The following is a 24,227-nucleotide window of genomic DNA, read 5'->3' on the forward strand; positions in this document are numbered from 1 at the left end:
CCTTTAGCACAGCCCCGCCTCCTTAAAGGAGGAAAGGGCTGGATCCCGCCCGCACTGACCGCTCCTGACGGCGTGGTGCACGGGTCGCTTGGCCGTAGCACATGTGAAGCCTGAGGTGCCTTTAATAGGATCAGGCCTTTGCTTTGAGCTTGCCCAGGTTGTTTGGAGAGGCTGGATCCCACCACGCAGAAGTCAGTGGGAGCAGGATCATCCCCTGAGCCTCAGCCCCTCGCACCCCTGTTACAAGTGTTGCTAATGTTCGCTATTTTACTTCTACGTTGAGGTTTCACTCAACTTACTAAAATCACTAGGAACGGCATGTTAGCACTTAGAGGTGTTGTAAGGGGGAGGGATAGTTCAGTGGTTTGAGCATTGGCCTGCTAAACCCAGGGTTATGAGTTCAATCCTTAAGGGGGCCCCTTAGGGAGCTGGGGCAAAATCAGTGCTTGGTCCTGCTAGTGAAGGCAGGGGGCTGGACTTGATGACCTTTCAAGGTCCCTTCCAGTTCTAGGAGATAGGATATCTCCATTAATATGGTAACACCCTGTTACACAGAAAGATCTGATCATTATGGTCGTGTATAATGTCTCTCTAAACAAAAGCTAGGGGTTGTTTGGTAGTTACATGGCAGGGAATTTGTAAACTTGTTTTTCCTAAATAAATAAATAGCAAACTGCTCTCCGATTTTTTTCTCAAGCAAACTGCTCTCAGATTTTTTTCTCAAGCCTGGCAATATGTGTTTTGTATTAAAGACTCAGCTCTTTACTTTTACCTTATTGCACCATTAAAAGGACACGCAAACAATTTGCCATTCCTTGATATTCAGAAGTCTCATGTTTAAGACATACATTTATACTATTATAATTGTTTGCAGATTGTGCTTTATAGCAATAATCGTCTCTCTCTGTCTATGGTATTTGTAAGGTGTCGGTCATCTCAGTATCTAAGTGACAAACAATAGCAATTATGAAGCAAACAAAATTTCCTCAAAAGGGGGAGGGGTGGTTCACTTTTCTCTCACCATTTTCCAGAGATAATAAAGATGTTTTTAATGGGGGTACTTGTTGAGGAAAATAAGCAATAAAAGATATTGCATGCCATGAGCTATGAATGGTGTGAATTAAGATTCAAAATTAAATGTAAAAATGTCTGTCATTTTAGAAATCTAAGTGATGTTATATACATCTGAAGAAATCATCCTATCCACACCCACACAAAACTGAAATAAATGGTGTGATTTACTCAAGCAAAGGCAACAAAATTGCCCTCTGTGAAAGTATCATAACTATCTGTACACCATTGCTAATGATCTAGATCAGTGGTTCTCAAACTGTGGGTTGGGACTGCACAGTGGGTCATGACCCTGTTTTAATGGGATCACCAGGGCTGGTTTAAACTTGCTGGGGCCTGGGGCCAAAGCCCAAGCCTGAGGGCTTCAGCCCTGGGCGGTGGGACTCATATTACAGGCCCTCTGCCTGGGACTGAAGCCCTGGGGCTTTGGCCCCCTCCACCCAGGGCGGTGCGGCTTGGGCAGGCTCAGGCTTCGGTCCCCCGCCTCTCCCCCTCCTTGGGACCTGTAGTAATTTTTGTTGTCAGAAGGGGGTCACGGTGCAATGAAGTTTGAGAACCCCTGATCTAGCTGAAAATACACTTCTAAGGCAAGTTGTTTAAAAATGCATTATTTTACAGTCTTGTGATACTTAGCTTATTGAGTTACCTCTGTTATTCACTTGGTTGAATTATAATCTAAGTAATTCTAAAACATACAAATCAAGGCTGGGTTTGAGTACTTCTGAGTTCAAGTCAAACCATTCACACAGCTTTAATTAAAATGTAGCCGATAATGTCTTCCACTGTTACACTACTAAAATCCCCCTGTTGGGCTTTCTCTTAAAACTGAAAAATCGACCTCTCTTTTCTTCCATTGTTTTCAAGGAACAGACCTTTTCTGTTTTAATGGAAACATTCTGAAAGAAAAGAGATACAATCTATTTTAATTGTTGCTCTACCATGGGATTTGATTTCTCTCTCTTTATGTAATTTTTTGGTATATTTTATAGATAACATTGTTTTACATTGTTATCATAACTGTGTATATAGTTATTTGTAATGTATTTGTCTCTATTTAGAGTAGCTTCATGTATATCCTATGGGATATGACCAGTAACAATTGACATTTTGCCCTCAGGTAAAGACACGTAATTCTTTCAGATTGTGACTTGTGTGTGCATATCTGATGGCACAATTTGGCTTTAACATATTTTGTTTACATAAAAAGTGCAGATAGAGATTTTAGCAAAAGAGAATTACAGGTCAAGAATGATAAACAGCAAGGTCTACACCAGTGACCACTATACTGTTGTTATAGGATCATCATGTCAACCTTTCTATGAAAATATTTTACGTGCAGTACTTGAACATAAAATTTGAAAAATAAAAATACAGTAGTATATTACCGTATTTTATAACAAATCATCAAAAGCTTGTTTAAACAAGGATTATTTTACAAGGGACAAATATGGCCCCAACTCATATCTAATCATATAAAACTTCTGCTTGCTTAAAAGTCTTAACAATAAGGGACCTATTCTGATGTGGTTTTTTTTGTAAGTTGTGCCCAGTATTTTTTCCATGTGGATCTTCTCTGTTGGAATCTATATACTTTGCAAAATAACAAAATAAAATGCAAAAGGTTGACATTATGTAGAAAATTTGGAGATATCTGTCTTTTGTTTAAACAGAATTCAGGCCAGAAGTTGGTATAGCAGGATAAAAAACTGCAGACCAAATATACTTTCCAGAGTATTATTCTGACAACTGTAACAGTAGATGAACCAATAAAACCTGTATCAGTTATTTGACATCAATGAGAGCTTTAATGTATTTTCATTGATGTCACTTAGAAGGAAAGTTAAATCATTAACTAGAAGGTAAAGTACAATATATGATAAAAATAAGAATAGGTGCATCAACTTTCAGGCTCTATGCTCTATATTAACTGCTTAAGCAATCTTTATTTGTCTCTGGAACCACTTATTAGCCTACACAGTATATCTCATATAATAAATACCAGTTTATTTCTCAGTAAATTGCAATCAAAGAATAAACTGATAACTCCTTTGTGTCCCTAGAATGTTATTACAGTTTCCACTGACATCAGTGAAAGAGTATTACAGTTCCCAAGAGACTTGTAATACCCTTCAACTGATGTCAGTGGAAGTTGTAATAGCCTTTTATTAACTTTACTTTAAGGTGATAGTAAATCAATAACTTAATATTTTAAATTAAATAGATTAAAAACATAAAAGAATAAAATTAAATATATACATAATGTATGTAGCAGAGGAAATCCTTAGAGGGAACATTAGATGTTATTGGCCTCTGCTGCCATTAATAAATACTCCATTATCAAAACCTTTGAGTAAATTCTACGGTGGTATTTTCTTCCAAGACAACTGTTATTTTATGCATAATACATGGATTTCCAATATACTTAATTAATTTGGTATACAAAAATATTTTTAAATTCAGATGTATAATATCAATTTATAGATTAGCTGTCACAACTGAAGAGTTTTTCTATACATACTAACTATAATCATTTCCACCTGGCACTGATATAGGTCTGCCTTTCAGTAGCTTTTAGCTATGGTCTGGATCAATCTCCTAAACCTCCCCATTTGGATCTCCCCTCTCCTTGGCAGAAGGGACCTCAGTTGCCTACATATCGCTGTTCCTGCTTCTCTGGATAGCACAGAAGTCTCTCTGCAGATCTGGGATCTGAGTTGAGAGAGGGGTCAGAGATTGAACAGGACATGTCAACCCTATCTTGCTGGGGAGGAGAGGCATGCTGGAGATTCCAGGGAAAAGGTAATACCAAATTACGTCTTCCACCAAGCCCTCATCTCCTGGAGATCCAAGAGACAGCAACAGCTTGGGTAAGTCCCTAATGGAGGGAAGCCACCAGGGTCCAGATTGAATACAAAAGTACAAGGTCTCCACACTATAGTCTTGGCTTTCTGTAGACCTCCCAGGATGTCCCAGGAGTGGAGGTAAGGCCCATAGCTATTTCTGATTGTGGCATGGTCAGCAACATGTGGGAGACATGCTGCTTGCTGCCACCAGAAATATGGATAAGGTAGTAAGAATACTGTTGCAAGTTGCTCAAAGATTCTATAACTTGCCATATGTGTCCTCCCATTGCAAATGGGCATGCTAGCATAGTGACAATAAACCAATGAGAGTAGGGAAGCCTAGAGCAATGGGGGTAGATAAGAAGCATAGGCGTGCACACGGGGTGTGCCGGGTGTGCCCAGGCACACCCTAATGCAGGGGTGGGCAAATGGCGCTCTACTCTCCCGGCACGGCAAGCCGTGAGGTCCGCGCTCCCGGGCCGGAGCGCCCAGCCAAGCACAGCAAGCCGCCGGCCCTTCCCCTGGAGCCATGCCACCGTGGCGCTCTGGGGGCCGGGGCTGCGCGCTCCCACGGGGCAGCATGTCTGGCTCTGCGCGGAGCAGAACATGCTGCTAGGAGCCTCATGGTAAGGGGTCCGGGGCCAGGGGGGTTGGATAAGGGGTGGGGGCAGTCAGGGGACAGGGAGCAGGGTGGGTTGCATAGGAGGTGGGATCACGGGGGGGTGGTTAGGGGCAGGGGGCCTCTGGAGGGGGCAATCAGGGAGCAGGGGGGGTTGGATGGGGCATGGGAGTCCCGGGGTCTGTTAGGGGGTGGAGGGGTGGATAGGGGTCAGGGCAGTCAGGGGACAGGGAGCAGGGTGGGTTGGATAGGGGGTGGGATCACGGGGGGGGTTAGGGGCGGGGGTCTCTGGAGGGGGCAGTCAGGGAGCAGGGGGGGTTGGATGGGGCATGGGAGTTCCGGGGTCCGTCAGGGGGCGGGGGGTGGATAGGGGTCAGGGCAGTCAGGGGACAGGGAGCAAGGAGGGTCCTGGGGGGGCAGTTAGGGTGGGGGGTCTCTGGACAGGGTAGTCAGGGGACAAGGAGCTGGGGGGGGGGGTTGGATGAGTCAGGAGTTCTGGGGAGGGCCTGTCAGGAGGCAGGGGTGTGGAGAGGGGTTGGGGCAGGCAGGGAGCAGGGGAGGTTGTATGGGTCAGGAGTTCTGGGGGTCCTGTCAGGGGGTGGGGAGCGGTTGGATAGGTGTGGGAGTCACGGGGGTCTGTCTGGGGGCGGGGGTGTGGATAAGGGTTGGGGCAGTCAGGGGACAGGTAGTGGGTAGGTCCTAGGGGGGCAGTCAGGGGACAAGGAGCAGGGAGGCTTAGATTGGGGGTGGGGTCCTGGGGGCAGATAGGGGCAGGGGTCCCAGGGGGTAGTCAGGGGACAAGGAGCGGGGGGGTTGGGGGTTCTGAAGGGGGCAGTCAGGGGGCGGGAAATAGGAGGGAGTGGATGGGGGCAGGGCGGGGGCGGGGCTAGGGCAGGGCTCCCTGGGTGCACACCCTAGTGAAATGTGCTGTACACGCCTATGATAAGGAGGTAAGTTGCAGAACATAACCACAGATGGATTTGGTGTAAAAAAATCTTCAGATGACTTTTTTCTGCTGCCTGGAAAGGCTTTAGAGGGGTTACACAGGAGCCTCATGTTAAAATGTTGGTTATTTTCTATGTTTAAAAAGACTGGCAGTCTTTATATTAAAAAATATACCTCACTTTAAAGATGATCTGTTATCTGTTATTGTATCTAATGTCCCACAATGCACTTCCATCAAGTCAACGGAGGACACACTTTGCCCCTTATTTCGGCAATAATTGTGCAAAAGATCATGCACTGTGATTCAAATGTATGATTTTGTACTGAGTATTAGTGAAATTGAAAACTGCTGGTTGCTGGACTGTATCAGAGGCTAAGGGAGATTAATTTCTGGAGGAGCCTGGATTTAGACATTGGAAGCACATCACTGGCTTGCACATTTTTCTGGCTTTGTGACAATAGTAGACCCAGTGTATAAAGTCCATACTATGCCATGGATTTTTAAACCTGGAGCATCACCTTTTTTTTAAGTATGTATCGTCTAGAATGTTTACTCTAGAGAAGAACTTAAAGTCTAAAGTAGTCTGTGTACCTACAGTTTTCAATATTATTTCAGCCCAGGCACTTTAATTTTTTCTGTCTTGATTTTAAATCAGAAATATCAAACATCAGCTTCAGCTTTTACTAAAATTCTAAGATTGATATAGCCATGGGTGAAATACTATTGAGAACTCTAGCAGTAGAAACCTTTTCTGTGGGTGAGCTTTATTGGTGAGCTTTATTGGTGTCCTATCACAGGAAAGGTAGATCAAGGAAGATGGAGGGGGGCAAGGGGAGAGGGAGAGAGAGAGACAGAGAGAGAAAGAGAAAATGAAAGACAAGAAAGCTGTGAAGGACAAAGTAAACTTGAAAAAAAAGCCAAAGAACGAAATCGTTGCAAAGAGAAAAACAAGAAGAAATGGGGAAGCTTGAACAGGTACAAGAGGCAACTGGAAGGGTGACAGAAAGACAAGGCAAATTAATTTTGAAAAGTGAGGGAACTGGAAGATCAGTGAGAACAAGACAAACAAAAAAGATGTAATATGGATGAAGCAAGATGAAATAAGGATGCATGGGCTAGAGTGGCATTTTATTTCTTCTTTGCATTAAGTTTGACATGTTTTGTTAAAAATGTACAATAACACTATAATCAGAATTCTGGTTTTTGTCCTGCGCTCACCACAATGTTTCTAGGAACTGTAGACCGCAATGACTTATACTTATTTTATCTTACATGCAATTAAGTCTGTGATGCAAACTGGTTCAGGCCAGGAAATTGCAAATCAGGACTGATATTCTATGCTTAACACACCCCATAGGCAACCTAAATACATAAAAGAAATGCTTAAAGAGCAATGTCAGCCTTAATTTTCGATTGCCTCGCTTCTGACAGTTTGTTAAATATGTATTTTAATTATTTAAAAAACACATGTACACATTTATACAGAACAGTTCTGATGTAGCTCTTCAACCCATCATTTCAAGCCACATTAATATATCTTAAACTGTTTGTAATATGTCTATTAGCTAAATAATGTATTTAGACCATTTTTAAATGTACACTTTAACTCATACTTTTTAAGACAATGCAGCTTGATGGGTAAAAAGGAAACATATTTATATTATTTTTAAATAAAAAAACACGAGGACCAAATTCTGCAGTTTTTTCCAGTACTCTGTCATGCAAAATTCCCACTATGGCAGATTTGATTTCTGTGAGTTTTTCCTGAATAAAGAATGAGTAAGGACTGTATAAATAAGATAAGCAGCATTTGGCTCTATAATTATCTAAATTGTTTGGTAGGGTTCCTTATGGCAGTTATGTTCTATCCTATCAAAAGTACCCTTCTTGTCAAAATTTAGTATCTGAGGCACTTCAAATCCTTTATTTTTAGAACAGTGAAAGCAATATATAGGCTATTAGTTCACCAAGTCTAACTTATTTTACATTAAACTTGTGCTGGGTGATTGAAAGTGGGTTTTTTTTTAATTAAAAAAACTTTGTTTTAATGGCTGGTCTATTTATGCCAAGATTGAGTTTAGAATGATATTTATTGCCCTGTTATTAGCCTCTGAGATCATACATTGCTATCATTTAGTGGTTTACTCAGCCACTGAAACACCAGCTCCTGAAGAAAGTAACTCTTTATATATTTTATCCAAATTAAGAACCCAGTCCTCCTTCCAATTAATCCAATGAGCTTAAACCTGCTTCCCTTATTCAGTCAGATAGTCCCACTGAAGTCACTGAGCCAGGCTCTGAGATCCTTTTTCAGGCATAATTCTCACTGAAGTCAATGAAGTAAGTATTGAGTAAAATCTGAGGTTCCCAATTATAGTCCTTCACCCATGTATCACAGCCTTCCCAAGCATAATGAGGGGGCTCAGCCACCTCTGCAGCAGTGATCCTACTTATCTCAGAGCCTATGGAGTGCTTTTGATGGGTTCAGAGTTCCATGCAGGAAGAGAAAGCAAGAAGTGGATGGGGATGAGGAAAGAGTGGTCAGGCCACGAATACCATCCACACATCAGCCCTAAGAAGATCATGGTAGAAAGACCATTCTACTAAGCCCCCTGCATGATGGTGATCTCCTTTTAAGTGTGGCTTCTTGGGCACCTGCCAACTGCAGAAACACTAAACATTCTGTTCTAAGGGAGCTATGTTGCTGAGATAGGGAAAGGGCCACCAGTGCACAGAGCTGGAATGAAAGCACAGGGCCTCTGTGCAGCTGGTCCCAACCTCCAGCTGATTACCTGGGATCCATATGGGCTGGAGAATCAGGCTTTCCGCTTACTCCACATAAGGATGGTGGGTAATCCCACCAGTTTACTGATATCTGTGAGGAGAACTGTGCAGGTACTTTCTTCTCTTTAAACACTAGCTGATGGGGCACAACAATCAGACCCTGAATAAGGACTTCAGGATTTGGCCTATTATGATTTCCAGTAAGAAAAAAAATATTGTACAATCATCAGAAATGGCACCATGAAAAGATAACTCAAAATATATTGGTCTTGCCTGAGGGTGGTAATGGTGGTGGGGAAACCCTAATAGAAACAACAAAACTCACAAGAAGAAGTGTCAAATGGAGTATCTGCCAAAATATGTAATTAATTTTCTTTATTCGTTTGTTTGTTCTATTAATTATTATTTCTTTTGAAGTACCGTGGTAACAAATATTCAAAAGGATAGTCAGACCTTTAAAGTAAATTGCATTGGTTAGAGGAATTGAATTTTGTTAATAACTGAAAAAGAGAAGGTAATTAAAAAGGTTTCTTGTGGTTTGGAAATGCCTTCCAAATATTCATTAAACATTTAAGCGACTAAATTTGCAGAATATGTTCCTGACATTGGCACTGGTTCTGTGGTATTTCTCTCATCACATGGAAATACTGTGTGTTATGCAGAGTGCATTCATGCATAAACAATATAATTTTCATAAATTAAAACCTCCCCTGCAGAAGGAACATCTGTGCCTGCCTTTGAATAAAAGATGGTGGTAAGTGAGTTGCCCCTTGACTGACTAGAAGAATCCTTATGTGTAAGAAGAAGACATATAACCAAAAGGCATGCAAACCTAGGTCAGATTTTTTTAATTTTGTATTCGAAATTGTCATTCAGTGTTTCTCCTTAGGTTATTCAGGAGTATATTTAGCTATCTTTGCTGTCTAGAAAAGAGCAATGGAGTAATTGAAAAGTTGTTCTCTAATGATTGTTTTTCTTTTTCTTTTTCACTCAGCAACAGTTTCTAGACTGCAGAGCAACACACTTTATCCAACTACAGCCAAATGAAATCGAGCTAATGCAAAGTGAATCAGCTAGCCTAGCAATTAACTTTCAATGTGTTTGTTTTTAGGCCAAAAGACTGGCAATAAACACATTGCAAATTTTAATATGGTTTTGGTTCTTTGATTTTTGTTTTTACAATAAAGCACCTTTTGAAATAGGAGATAATAATATGATCTGCTATGTGACCTTGGGCAAGTCACGTCACTTCACTTCTTTAGGGGGGGATAGCCCAGTGGTTTGAGCATTGGTCTGCTAAACACAGAGTTGTGAGTTCAATCCTTGAGGGGGGCATTTAGGGAACTGGGGTAAAAATCTGTCTGCAGATTGGTCCTGCTTTGAGCAGGGGGTTGGACTAGATGACCTCCTGAGGTCCCTTCCAACCCTGATATTCTATGGTCAGACCTGCAAAGTTTCACTCATTCATTTGGGGTTCATTTTAAGGCACTTTATAAAGTATCTCCCACTTGTGATGAAGGACTTTGTACAATGTGTTTCAAGGAGAAGTTTTAAGGTCACTCATTTCATTTGCACCAGTCTGTGACAGACCTGTTGATAATTTCATTTCTAGATTGTTCATGGCCATTAGATTATTCAGATTTCTTGGGCAATTTGTGTCTGTAGGTTTCTACAGCCCCAGAAGGCCACTGAAGATTAAAAATTAAAGGACCACATGTTTCATGTCTCGAAAGAAGGGGAACAGTGCCTGGTGAATTGGTAGTGTCAGAATCATGGCCTTGGTTAGAGAAAAAAACAACCCTGTGCAGCTGCTAAGGAGAAGAATGAAAGCACTGCTGGGGATGGGGAGAAGGGATGGTGCCAAAATACTATTCTCCAGATACTTCATTCTTAGCCACCACCTCTATGGCGGAGGTGAGCGGCAAGACTTTTCAGAGTGGAGCGAGCAATTAGTTCTACCGACTTCTGAGCTGGGACCAAACTCAGGAAGAACCTGCCCAATGGTTCAAGAGAGGTACGGCCGTAAGAGGCGGAGTCCAGGGGAGCCAATCCTAGGCTAGTACCTGCTGCCGGGAAAAGACTCTGGCTGAGAAACAATCTCATGAACAAATAGTTGGATCATAAATGGTCAATTCTTCCCATATTGTGGGCAAACAACTTTGGATAACTCGCTTTTTATGTACCACTTAGGGAATCCTTAATGAGTCAGAATTAATCCTTTAATGACCGGTTCGCTTTAACTACGTTAGTGATTGCTGAATCACTTTCTATTCGAAAACAATGGCTAAAATGTATACTTTCCCTCAGTGCTCTCACTGAGCACCAGGACAATTTGCAAGTATTAAAAATCAAGAGAAGATGGAGACACGAAGACGCTTCCTGAAATTTAAAGAAATCCACTCCAACTCTCAACCCTGCTGTGTTGTGACAAGGATTAAAAAATCGAGAGTAGAGGCAAATTTTGCAAGTTCTTGGTAGCCCACAAATGTTAACACTTTTGTCTCTTTTTTTTTAATGAGAAGGGTCACATCAGTCACAAAGAGTACACAAAAGCCAAAACCAGCAACCTCAAGCTGAAAACTCAAATTCAGTCGTCTCCATATTACTCACAAATTTGTACTACATTTCTATTTACATCCTTTGAAATTAAACAGACCAACAATACAAAATAATGTAGTTTTACACTAAACAAAACAAAACTAAAAATAAAAACAAAGAAAGAATCCAGGACTTTGTTTTTGAGTCCGTTTTATTCTACAAATAATAAATGTTGCATCTTTCATGAGCTATCCAAGTAAAACAATAATCCCATAGGAATTACTTACACTAAGAAAAAAATCACATATAAAGAGAAATACAACATTCGATCAAATGTCCAATACTATGTTGTTGCAAATGGATGGATGTTTCTAAAATCCCAGTGTGCATTACATCATAATATACAGGATTACAAACAAAATTACAGTACAGATTGATTCCAGTTGAACCAGCATTACATTTCAGACAGCACTTATTCTGGACTGCATTGTACATGCAATAGCTATTGTTCTAATTACGGGTTAAATGGTTTGAATTTGTTTTAAGCTACTGTACTAATTGACTACAATAGGTATATAGCCCAACGTTAACTCCTGATTAGTTTTAGGCTCCAATTCATAATATAAGTATGTGACAAACCACCGATTGTGTGAATATGTATAAAATCATGCATTTATATTGTCTGGAAACATTACTATTTTCAAGTTCTCTTCAAAATTACGGGATGCAAAGGGGTTCAAAGACTAAAAAGAAACAGTGCAAATTGTATGTGATAGTCAAGCAGCTTTTGATTATAGAAGGGTGTTGGCATTTGCTTATAATATTTATATACAAGTTTGTGCAAGTAATGTGTTGAATTGATATGTTCTAATAGAAAATAAGTATTTCGTTCTTATATCCTCTCAAGAATTAGGGATCTGGTTCTAATTGTAAGGGGGGAAATAATTTCATGGGAAGAAATTGCCAGGACTGTGCATTTTGTTAACGATTTGAAAAGAAAGAAGTGCTAAGGCAACATAACTTTTCTAAGCACTTTTCTGCTGGTTTAAATTAGTTAAATTATTTTGTATAAATTAGATATAATTCTACTTTTCCGATATGTATAAAAATTGATGAAGCTGCATGGTTTAAAATAGGAAATCCACGTTATAAAAAGTCATTAAAAATTCTGTACAAAATCACAACAAAATAATTCAGCATGGGAAAGGTAACAAGTAGTAAAATGTTGGTTGAAAAATATAGATTTATATATATTTTGTAATTGGCCCATTACTAGTTTAAAAATTGCATAGATCCTAATTATTGCTTGTGATTTTGTTATCCCGATCAGATAATTAAAACGATCTGAATACCCCTACACCAAATTTACAGTGTAGTTTTCAAGAGCTTTTAGAAAATAATACAGAAGGTGAACAGGAACTTTGCATCCCAGTTTCACCTAAAGGCAGAAACGACAATAAATACATATATCACTTGAATCTTGGAGTATTTGCACTTCGTAGCAGTGGTACCCAAAGGGCTGCCCTTTGTAAACAAGTCAGTCACTGTACGCACAGTCGATTTGTTTCCTTCTCTGTCATGACGCTGATGCGCCTTCAAGGGTTAATCGTGAAAGATGGCATTGAGCTGGGCACTCATGACTCGTTCGTGATGGGAATGGCTCTCATAGGGCATAATGTTGTCTATGGGGATCTCACAGCGAGAGGCAGAGCCAGAGAAGATTGATCCGTGGCCTGAGGCTCCTGCCAGAGTAGCTGCGGGATAGTGCATGGTAAAGGCATAATTTTTATCAAACTCGTTGGAAGGTTCATGTTTGAAAGAGAAGTTTCCATTGATGCTGAGGGGCGGGCTGAGGGGTCCGTCAAAGGAAGGGCTGGTGCAATCAGTGAGGGTGCTTTCAAAAAATGGCTCCAGAGCAGCCCCAAACGAGTGCGGAGGCTTCACGTGGAAGATATGGGAGCTGTCCATGGTGCCATAGGGCGGACTGGGAAGACCCGGGGACTGGTAGGCGTACGGGTGCACTGGGAAGGAAGCACTGGCCGGCTGCATATGGGGCGGCATGTCTTGGTTCTGCTCGGGAAGGAAAGTCCTGGGGTTGAGCTGGAGGCAGCCGGCTACTAAGTTGGTAGTGGGTTGGGACAAGCCCTTGCACAGGGTCTGTACAAATGAAACGAGGTCCGGGCTCTTGCCGGAGCGCAGGATCTCGGAGAGCGCCCAGATATAGTTCTTGGCCAAGCGCAGGGTCTCGATCTTGGAGAGTTTCTGCGTCTTGGAGTAGCAGGGCACCACCTTGCGCAAGTTGTCCAGAGCCGCGTTCAGCCCGTGCATGCGATTCCGCTCCCGGGCATTAGCCTTCATGCGCCTCAGCTTGAACCTCTCCATGCGCGCCTTAGTCATCTTCTTCTTCTTGGGACCCCGTCTTTTAGGCTTTTGATCATCGTCTTCTTCCTCTTCCTCTTCTTCCTCCTCTTCCTCTAAGTCGTCGTCTTCATCCTCCTCCTCGCCGTTTCTCAGCGAGTCCTCTTCGGTCTCGGCTTGCATGGCTTCGAGATCCTCCTCCTTCTTGTCCACCTCGTGTTCCTCGTCCTGAGAGCTGAGGCACTCATCAGTCCAGCTCGGGGGACCCTGGGGCTGGGGCTCCCCCATCAGCCCGCTCTCGCTGTACGATTTGGTCATTTTTGAAGTCCTGCATTTAAGAGGGGACAAAAAGAGAAGAAACACTTTAAACAGAAGAAACACAACCCTCCTCCCACAGCCCTCCCTCTCTCTTTCCATATATACAAAATGTGTGTGTGTGTGTGTGTGTGTGTGTGTACACAAAGGCATTATGTTTTCCCAAAAATAAGAAATTAAACTTTTAATTGTGCCTGCGCTTCTCGCTTATAATTGATGTATTTATGTCCCAATGCCATTATGTAACTTGCTAATATTAGCGGGGAATATAAATTGATGATGCAGAAGAAAATGTGATTGACACAATCGGAGTACGTGAAGCAGTTTTGTGAACGTTTGCAGATTCTATGGGAAAAAGTTGTAAACAAAGATCCAGTAACCACAGGTTTTATTCATTTTCTTGCACTCCTTTTCTTCCTACCGCCTCCCTATAGTAGCTACAATTCCCCCCCTCCCCCGTACTATAGCCAGAATGCAACCTCCAGAACTGTTCAGAGCCAAGCAAGGCTCAGCTCTCCAGATGGGGGATCAGGTGTGACACTTTGTCTAAAAAACTGTCCACCTGAAAACTACTTGTTCCCTTCATTTCAGGATTCTCAAAGTTCTGCTGAACCCTTTCACAAAAAGATGAAAACAAGTATCATTCGCAGAACGGCAGTGTTCCATGCTGGCAAAGTCTCTGCTGAGGTGAACACAAGGGCTTCAGTGCAACAACGGAATTAGTGCATTGCTGTGAGTGGCTTCTGAAGCCTTTGGTATCTCCGACACTGTAACAGGTAGCAGCTCTTGCAGTTCCTTCTCGCTTTTCTCTCTCCTCTCCAAACTCTTCGCCACTTACCTAAACGAACCTCCAAGCCCGATTTACACTACAGCAGCTTTACCATAAATGGCAGCAGTATTTCTTCCAACGTCTTCTCCCAACAACCCTTTCTGCTTATGGGAAATAATACCCTTCTCATTCAAACCTTTGGACCATCAATTCCATTCTATAATTAACTCGCCGTATTCCCTCTGTCCCTCACCCCCCCAAAAAATATAAGTGGTAAATTACAAAATAGACAGAAAACAATGATATTCAGACCAAATTTACACTGGGGTTTGAGGAAGAGGAGGAGTACCAACTAAATATGTGAAAAAGTTAATCGGGGGTGGGGGTTAAACCCCCCGGCTCCCATAATCGCAACCTGTGGAAATAATGTCTTAGAATGAAACACACTGAGATACTGGGGCATTAATCTGTTTCCGTTGTAGGCAGATTAAAAACTACATTAAACACTCACACGTATATCTCTAGCTACATACAGCTGCAGGTATCTGTGCTGAAATTCTGTTTCGGAGGAGGAAATCGGGGGTTATAATTACCTTCTTTTTTTTTAGTGTCTTCTTTGCAGTGATGGTCTCATAACCCTGTTACTCCTGGAGAGCTCTCTTGTGTGGGGGTGTTTTCTCTTTTTTCTAGGGGCTGGGTGCAGGACGCGCAGGTTATATAGCGGGGCCAGTGATGCTAAAGGAGAGGGAGGGGTAAAGGGGATCTAGGCGCTCCCCCTTAATAGCCTATAGCGCCTGCGCCCCTGGTGCTGCCTGGTAAACCCCTCCTCCCTCCTCTTTCCCCTCCTCTCTCAGCTTTCCGCGGCACGCGCCATATGGTAGTCCACGTCAAGCAAAGGGTCCGGGCTTCTCACGTGACCTGCCCATTTGTATTCAGCGGAGCTCTCGATTCCATCCCTTTGTGGCCAAAAGAAAGTGGCCATCTGTCGCCAGTGAGAGACTCTGCGGACCTGTTTGTACCCGCAGGAGAGATTAACCCTTTCGCCGCTGGGAAGGGGAGCACTTTCCTGGCGCTGCTGTTGTTGCTCTGGGATTTGTGTGTTGTTTTTTAAGAGAAGAAATTTCCAGTAGAGTTGGTTAGCAGGGACGAGGAACAGATCCACTGAGGTTTCAGCATGTACATATCCTCTTTTCACGGTAATTGTTACTATCTCCTAGTCTGGTGTCCTCACCCCCACTCCTCACCTCTGCCCCGAGAGTGGGCGTTTGCAATTTCTCCACTTTCCCAATGAAGGCACCTTTTAGCATTTTCCTCCCGTAGTGTATTTGTTTTCCTCACTGGAAACACAGCTGAGCAACTTTTAAAGATCTTTTAGACATTAAATGTCAATTATTGCAATGTCACACTCACCTAAACAGCTCAAAAACTGATTTCCTGCAGACCAGAAATTCCTCTCAGGCACTTTTCATCCAGTCCTGTGCGCTTGTTCACACCCCACACAGATTCACACAAACACACATTTTAATGATATATTTCACTATCGGAGTATCATTGCCTTCGGTTATCATCCATGCATATATTTTTGTATCTATATAAAATACCATGTGCTAGGTCGGGTTGTACATATCCTTGAAAGTATTACACAGTCTCCTTTGTGTGTCATGAATCAAGCTTTGCACGTTTAAATAGAATTTAACTTTGTTACCAGAAAATGAAAATCTTTTAAAGATGTAGGTAAAGTAAATGTTATACCTAGGGACCAGTGAGCGTTTCTATTAATACTTTATCAGAATGGGTCTTGCTTTATTGGTTATTTGGGGAAGAATGATAGGCTGTTTAGTTCTAGTTTGAAAGCGATGTTAGGTGCCTTCTCACTATTCAGTAGCTCAAGTGCAAATCTGTAATATGAAAACAAGAGCAGCGTGTTGTGCTCTACTTTTCAGACCCCTTTATTAATGCATCCACTTCAACGGAGGGCTAAGATGGAAAAATAGTTAATATGTATAGATCTTCACATTTAAATTACGGTTCAAGATGAAGAATTAAGGTGTTATGCGTCGATGAAACTGTCGAGTCTTGATGTTTAGTAATCTTAACAGAATCGGACAGCTCTTTCTATGGTTTGGAGTTTGTGATGCATACTTTCCTCCCATTTCTGCTCGAAATTAATCCCCTTCTTTAAAAATCAATTGTCAACATTGTATTTTAAAAGACCATTTATAGGCAATTACTCTAAAAGACTTTAAACAGATCTCTTGAGTTCGCAAACATTGCCAAGTTTCATAGGGATGCATTTTAACAAGGAAGTATCCTGGCTTGCATGGTAACAAGTGGAGCTTTATTACTGGTACAGTACACATTATCCAAGGATTTAATCACGAAAGGGAAAGAAAGAAAGAAAGGAAATCATTTGTTTTGGCGTCATGCGGCTTTAAATGTGAAACCAATAACTCTGCCTTTCAGGAACAGATTTGAAAAGTATTTTTGTTTTGTTATTATTTTCAGGTCGTGTTATTTTTAAAATATTTTCATCACATTGATGATCCTACGTGGCCCCCACGCTTAGAGGTAAACATAAAACACCAGAATGCGACTTTTTGTCTTAATCATAGTTATCGATTAAGGACATCTGTCCATTATCTAGTTACTGTGTGTTGGTTTGTTTCAAGTTAAACTTTGGTAACGTGTAAAATGTATCTGGTATTTAATAACGGACAATACTAATTATTTTAACTACGATTAAGGGACCCCGTCTGGACCTGGACACGTTTCTATTTTAAGTTGTTCTCATATTACATACCATTATGTTCGCTTCGTGTGGAAAGGTGATGCGTCTCTTTGCACATCTGGATATAAAATCACAAATAGCTGTTCAGCTAACCTGTTCTATGGGAAGCAAAGATGCAATAGAACTGTCTGCCTACGAATCTAAACCCTTTTACTTTGTGTTGCTTGTCTCCAGTTTCCATCTCTCTTATTTTGAGGCAGAAATACCCTCAGATCGACAGAATGTTGTAGGTTTTGGCTTGGATGTTGTTGTTTTTGTCATTGTACTTTTAGGTCCACTTTATCGACTGGACTGGACAAATAGTCAAACTGGGTGGATTCTCCTCTCAACCTACGAATATAATGCAAATTACACTTTTTCACTCTTTAAATGGACTGGTTTCAAGTGGCGGGCGAGGTTAGGGATAGTTAGATATAATTTTTATTTCAGCTTCTGAAATGTTTTGAATCGTATTTTGATTACATCTTATATTTCTTCAGCATTAAAATGTACAACTTAGAGATAAACTAGGATGACAAAAGATCAAAACGTAGATACAGTGGCTACGTTAAAAACCCAATAATAAACAGTAGAAAACTGTAATCAGGTGAGGTTTGCAATAAGCAGCAAGCATATTTTACGCACATATCTATTTTAATATTTTACATATTCCCGGTTTACATGGGCAAACTGAACTCACTGAACTCGCTAGTTCGCCAATTATCCACCCATAATTGGGTCTGATATAGAGGACTGGCAGGTTCTGATTTCTAAATTAGGGACAGGAGAGAAGTTCGACGAGGAGAAGAAGCTGGAGGCTGCAGGTACAGAATATGTTTCTTGGTGCAGTTGGAGAGAGATTGACGGCAAGGGCCAACAGGCAGGCTGATCAGAGAATTAGGGAGATTTCTCTGTATTGTAGACTGTTTCAAATTCACCCTGTCTTCCACTCACTCTATGTCTTCCCCTCTGCTTCTCGGTCTCTATTCTTAGCTAGCCCTCGCTCCCATCCATTCTGCTTTACCTTCTTTCTCCCTAACTTGTTTGTTTCTGACTCCCTCGCTTTGGCTCTGCGTCTCTGGAATTCCGATCTCTCTCCTTTTCTCGTAAGCTGTATGTTTGGTCACGTTTAAGCATCTCCTTTTTTCCTGACTTTCAGCCTCCTCCTTCTCCATCTGGCTTCTGACTCAGCTTCCCCTTGCTTCCATTCAGGTTTCTCTTCCTCTCTCGAATTCTGACTCCCAGGCTTTCTTTCTTTCTTTCCCCCTCCCGCTCCCCGGGCTTGGGGGCTCCTGTTCGCGGAGCGGCACGCGAACCGCACGCGTTGTCAACAAAAGCCCCTTTCACGGCTCACTGCCCCCATGCAACGTCCCAAATCTGCTCCCCTCTGCTGCCCGCTTGCAGCTCATCTGCTGGCGCCTGCTCCTGGCCTGACGGTTACTTCGGCAGCAGGAGCAGAAGGAAGAATCACCGGCTGAGGGGCACGCAATGGGGGAGGAGGGAAAGAAGCGGGGAGGGAGCAGGGCAAAGGGTAGACGGGCTGGAAAAACAATGGGGCAGGATTGGACTTCTGAGTCCAGCAATGCTCGTCTGCTTCTCTGCACTGCTGTGACTTCCCCCAAAGGAGGTGAATTTCCTTTATTAAAACAAAAGCAATTCCCAACGTCCAGAAAGCTGCAGGTCTCTAACATTCGTTCCCTCTTTCCCCGCTCAGCTGAGCAGCTAAGTTAACAGCTAACACAGAGCAGACAATCGGGGCGAAAGATTTACAGATTCGGTAATAGTGGGGCTTTGTTTTTGTTTTGTTTTTTAAAGAAAGACAAATCAAATGTACCAGAGCAAATGCTTTCGAAAATACAGGGACGTGTGTGTTGCTGATCGAGGAGAAGAGGCGTAGGAAGGCGTGGAAATGCTGTTAAAATGCCTTACAGTTGTCCAGAGTGAAAAATCCGTCCCAGGGAAATCTCCTGGGTTTGCTGCATTATCTTAATTAAGATAATTGATTCATATTGCACCTGCGAGAACGAAGAAAAAAGTACACCCCCCCCCAAATAGCTTTAAGCTATTGGAGAGAGGAAGCCTTGCTTGTAATTTAGTGAATGATTTACTATATCAACAGCCCGGTTTGCCTGTCTCTCTTGTATTTGTTATTTACATTTTCTGCTGTCTTCCCAAACAATGAACGGGATTAGACAAGGACAGAACATGAGTGTTTAAAATAAAAAGTTGACAATATAGAATCCCGCCACCCCCAGCCGTTGGTGGATGTTGCCACTTACAGCTCATTAAAAAAGACTTAAACGGGCTTTGTATGTTGGTTAGAGTTTGGAGGCGTCCCCATATTTGCAGTGGTCTGATCAAAGGTCTCCCACCTGTTTACAGTAAGGTTCGGAAGCAGATTGCAGCCCGAATGGGAACCCAGAGCCAGGTAACAGACAAAGGCCGATCTCCCAGCAAAAGCGTTCGTTAGCGGGTTGGGATTTTTAATCTTCCTAGACTGGGAGCAAAGTTGAAATGGTCCCTGTTAGTTTACATTCTGGACAATTGTGTGGCCAGCCAATGAATTTGATAGCAAAAATCGGAGGGGCAAACAGGGAGCAAATCAGCACCAAGGCCAGCTCCCAGTGTCAGTTACCCGATCTAGGCCACCGGGCATTACCTCCTCCCTCGTCTGCTGTTTACATATCTCAAAGGGCTTCCCTTCTCCGTTATCGTGCATGAACTTTTAAAGAGAGGAACAATTTTAATTCCCCATTTCAGTGAAATCACCGGCCCCCATCTTATTTCCCTTAAACGACTGCAGATTACTACAAGTGAAAGTACGACACACGCAATCACAGTGCAAACTGTCCAAACCAAATGGGGTTATCGTATTTATGGTTCAGATACAGCCAGCTTTTCTTGCATATCATTTAACTGGAATCTGTTAATATCTTATAGTATAATATTTTAGAATGCGTTCAGGGCTGTGCTAGAGTTTAATACAATTCTAAATTCTTTTCTGGTAGTTTTTTGCCCCCTAGGAGGAAGTGTTTTAATTTCAATGGCCTATTTCCCCCCCCCCCCCCCCCCCCAGTTAAATGTGGTAGTTTTTTTAATTTTATAAATGTAAACTTCTATTTAGTTAATGGAAAATACATCACGACCAAGGTTTAATTATCAGCTTGCTAAGTGACTCCTTTGGTCAAGTACATACAATTATGAAATCACAATAGATTTAAAATATCATTCTAGTTGATTAAAAAACTCCAAAACAAATCACAGAAGTGTGTGCCATTAAAACAAATATCTAGATGGCATTGTTAGGCCAGCAACCGCCTGGGTTAGAGTTTAAGGACTGTCAACAAGTCTGTGCTATTGGTGTCAAACCACCTCTATTATTAGGAACTAGGATTCTTATCAGACGGGATTTAGACGCTGTTGTAACTGAAAAATCTAATTATTTTTGATCCCGGCAGTTACCCCCAGAGTCTCACCTTGTTTAAATAAAGTCTTTTCTTTCCTCTTTAACAAACGCATTTCCATTTGAATTAAATATTGATAATTTGACCTTTTAGTTCCTTTAACTAATCAAAAGAGAAAAAAATCCAAATGTAGATCCTAGTGCCTTGCCCTGGTGGGTCTTTCCGCTTGAATAGGCACTGAGATTAAACGAGTCAAACTTCCTCTTTCATTGCACTCTCTTTGCACTAATTGCTTATGCAAAAATGCAGATTTGTATTAATTAGTAACTCCACTGATTAGTTCGGTGGTATTTTCACGTAATAAATCATGCTGCAGACACGATTTCTTGGCACACCCCCAGTAGTGGCTCAGGATGCAATAAGGTTTCCATATTAAATAAAATCTTAGGCTAAAGCTACCTTTTCGTTGCAGGTACACTGTGTACCACCTGCTACATGCACCTGCTACGGGAAATTGCTTTCTGTCCCCGGCAAGCCTCTTTCCTTTCCTTAATGACGCACCATTCCTCCTGGGGTGTACACTTTAAAAAGGGAATCATGAATTAAAGTATCAAAGAATTAGACAAACGTGACGTTATTTTAACCTTTTCAAAATTATGCGGTTTTTAAGTATAGGACATAAAGAATCTCCTTCCCTCCCACCAGCTGCCTTTTTGTGCTTCTGTACAGTGCCCATCATTGTATCCACTAAATCTCCCCCCTCCCAGATTATAAACTAGACACACAAAGGTATATTTTTTCTGTTTTTCTCCCCTTGCTCCAGACTTCATGGACTGGACTTTGGGTTATGCAATTATTTTTACTTATTTGTATTTCAGGAGAGCCTAGAGGCCCCCAAAGAGAAGGGGCTCCATCCTGCTTACACCTCATGATAGCTAGCCCCTACCCAAAAGAGTTTACAGACTATAAAGCTATCTAATAACCTAGATTATATAGTATATAGACACTGTATAGAGAATGATGTGGAATACAATAGACACTTAGAGAAAGCTCTCAGGTAATTCTTTAATAATCATCCTAGCTAATACATATTCATCTGATTTACTAGGACAGTTTTGGTCTTGTTTATGCACGACCCATGTGTAACCATACTATACATGCACTATATTTTCTACTGATACCACAGGCCCTACTTTCCTCTAGCAATCACTGCCACATTTCCAACACAAATAACAGGAAACATGGTGCAGGAAGTGGCACTCAAAAGAAGAGGAAAATGTTTCAGTGGCGATAAATTGAGGGGGACACTGGGACCACTTCCTCATAGGTGACACTTTCAGGGCCAAATCCTGCTTGCCTTGCTCATGCCAAGAATCTCGCTGACTTCAGTGGGGCCACTGCCATGAGTAAAGCCTGCAAGGTCAGACCTTTGGCCCTAAGTCTAAGGACTATAATGGGAAGGAAGAGGAACAAACACAGGTGCCAGCAGATTATCTAAAGCTTTGGTGAGATTAAAATGTTGTCTCAATATGAGTTATTACATATCCTCTAAATAGAAATCTCCTTAGTGTTGTCTTTAAAGGGAGTGCTTCCCCCCCCCTCCTTAGGAAATAATTAAAATCTGAAAATACTTACAATACCCTTTCCATTCACTCACAAACTGAATGTTCTGCTGAATTCCGAGCAAAAATATAAGCTCTGTTTGAGTTCCCCCTCAAAATGATACTGAAACTGTTATCAAAACACTGTTATAGTACATACAAAATGATTCTAAATCACATTCGAAATGTGGCTGTTGTAGGTATTCATTGATAATAAAACAAAGAATGTTAAATCAATGATCCATTGGAATGAAAAAAGATATTCCAATCGTCATTACATCTGATATAATGCAGCTTTGTTTCTACCTCTCCGACTCAGCTCAGTCTATATTTTAAGCATTCTGCAGTGAGCTGGACATCATGGAAAATTCTTTGTCTATCATAGTTCAATAAATGAAACCCCTATCCTTGTAGAATCAGCCCACTTCAAGCTGTTTCTTTCTAAGCAGGATAGGTGTTTGCCCTAAGCCAACCTGATTATAGAATGAGCCCCACCTGAGGAGAATCAGGCACTTCCCCCATAAAGAGCAGAAGGTGGTAGTAGTAATGGGAATAAGAACCATGTTTAAGTGGTGATAAAGCCTGGCAGGAAGCTCAGAAAGCAAGGAAAGCTCTTCAGGCACTGAGGCCTGGGAGGGACCCTGATTAATCAGGGAAAAGATGGGGAGACCCAGAGGAGAACTTAAGAGACTGGGTAGGGAGTAGCCTAGGGAAATTACAGCACAGGTACAGGAGCAGAAATACCTTTTTAGTAAAGGGCCCTGGGTTGGAATCCAGAAAAAAAAACAGTTCTCCTACCAGCCCCAAGGAAGGGGGTGTACAAGCCTATCATAAGGGTTATTGAGCACAGCAAGGGGCCTGCAGGCTGATCTGAAGACAGGCTGAGGAAGAGCTCCAGAGAGGGGGAAAGATCTTTGCGTTAAAGGTGTTTTTGGGACTATTAGTTTGGACTACTGACTACTGTGACCCCAGAAGGCATGGACCTGAGACAGTGACCTGGTTTGACAGTTACTGTCGGAGTTAGCACCACTGCCCTGGAGCAACTGTTGGCAGGGGGTGCTAGCTTCCCTCCACATGTTGGCAGGGGGTGCTAGCAGTGAAAGAGCTGCTATGCCATGACAGGATGCCTAGCAGTGAGTGAACTTGGCTACAAGGTGTAAACTTTGAAGGGGTACATCATACATTATGTACAATGAAATTGTTTTGAGTGATCTTCCCTTCCCTTTGTCCCCCAATCTCCACCACCTGTGTCACCCAGTGGCATTTCACAGTCAATTTAGGAACCACTAGTAGTGTAAAGTGTGTCTTGCTTTTAACAGCTCTTTAGAAGTGTTGACACAAAAAGCAATTCACTTTCTGACAGCTATCAAAAATCATCCATCCCAGCTGTGAATCTTCTTTTCATCAGAACCCTGTACTGATGCATGCTGCACTCTTTCTATTGGGTACACTTTAGATATTAAACAGCACCTTTTTCACAAACAACAGTAAGGGTGGTTGCTGCTTAGGGAATCATTTCTCGAGTCCATGCATGGATGTGGCTCTTCATGGACCTAATCCAAAGACCACTGAAGTCAACAGAGACTCCCATAGACTTTAATGAACTTTGAATGAGGCCCCATATCCTGGCTTTGATCAGCCCATGTAGAAAGGGAGGTCAGTTACCTTTGTGGTATCATCAACTCCCTCCATTTTCCAGGATCCTACATATTGCTCCTGTAGGTTCTGTTATACGTGTGTGGCATGGGCATTGTTTACCCTAGCCCAACTCTCAAGGAAATCCAAGCAAAAGGACATACAGCCCTAGATAGTATTACCTTTTGTGTGAAATCCCTCCATGCTGGAGTACAAACACTAAAAGGTAGTTCCAGCATCATGTTCTGTCTAGGATTCTCTGGCGGTCTGACTCCAGTGAAGCTGCTCAGCTTAGGAGCCGGAGGGAATCAGGGGGCTCAGGAAATGATGCAGACCCACAATGCCTCCACACAACTGGTTTTGTGCCTCTATGAGATTCTCAGGACTTATCTGGGGAGATCCACAAGGTTTGGGAGCTTTCCACCCTTTGTGATGGACCCCAGCTTCCCACTCCCTGACATTGGAGGCAATGGCTCAAGGGAGTTCCTCAGAGAAATCCTCCCCTCTGGTCCTACTGTGGCTTTTCCCATGGGTTCTCTCCCACGGGTATGGTGAGTATGGTTCTCTCCCACTGGCT

At 42.2% G+C, this 24,227-nt stretch overlaps 1 protein-coding gene across 1 annotated transcript; it reads right to left on the minus strand.

Moving 5' to 3' along the window:
- Positions 1 to 12,403: 12,403 nt before the first annotated feature.
- On the minus strand, positions 12,404 to 13,477 carry NEUROD1 (neuronal differentiation 1). Its single transcript, XM_065413589.1, has one exon. The coding sequence runs from the start codon at positions 13,475 to 13,477 to the stop codon at positions 12,404 to 12,406; it is 1,074 nt and encodes a 357-aa protein (XP_065269661.1).
- Positions 13,478 to 24,227: the final 10,750 nt, after the last annotated feature.

The sequence above is a fragment of the Emys orbicularis genome, chromosome 11, assembly GCF_028017835.1.
Source record: "Emys orbicularis isolate rEmyOrb1 chromosome 11, rEmyOrb1.hap1, whole genome shotgun sequence".
Classification (NCBI taxonomy): domain Eukaryota; kingdom Metazoa; phylum Chordata; order Testudines; family Emydidae; genus Emys; species Emys orbicularis.

What these genes read in the sequence shown, in the direction of transcription:
- NEUROD1 (XM_065413589.1), bottom strand. Translation starts at nt 13,477, where the DNA reads ATGACCAAATCGTACAGCGAGAGCGGGCTGATGGGGGAGCCCCAGCCC.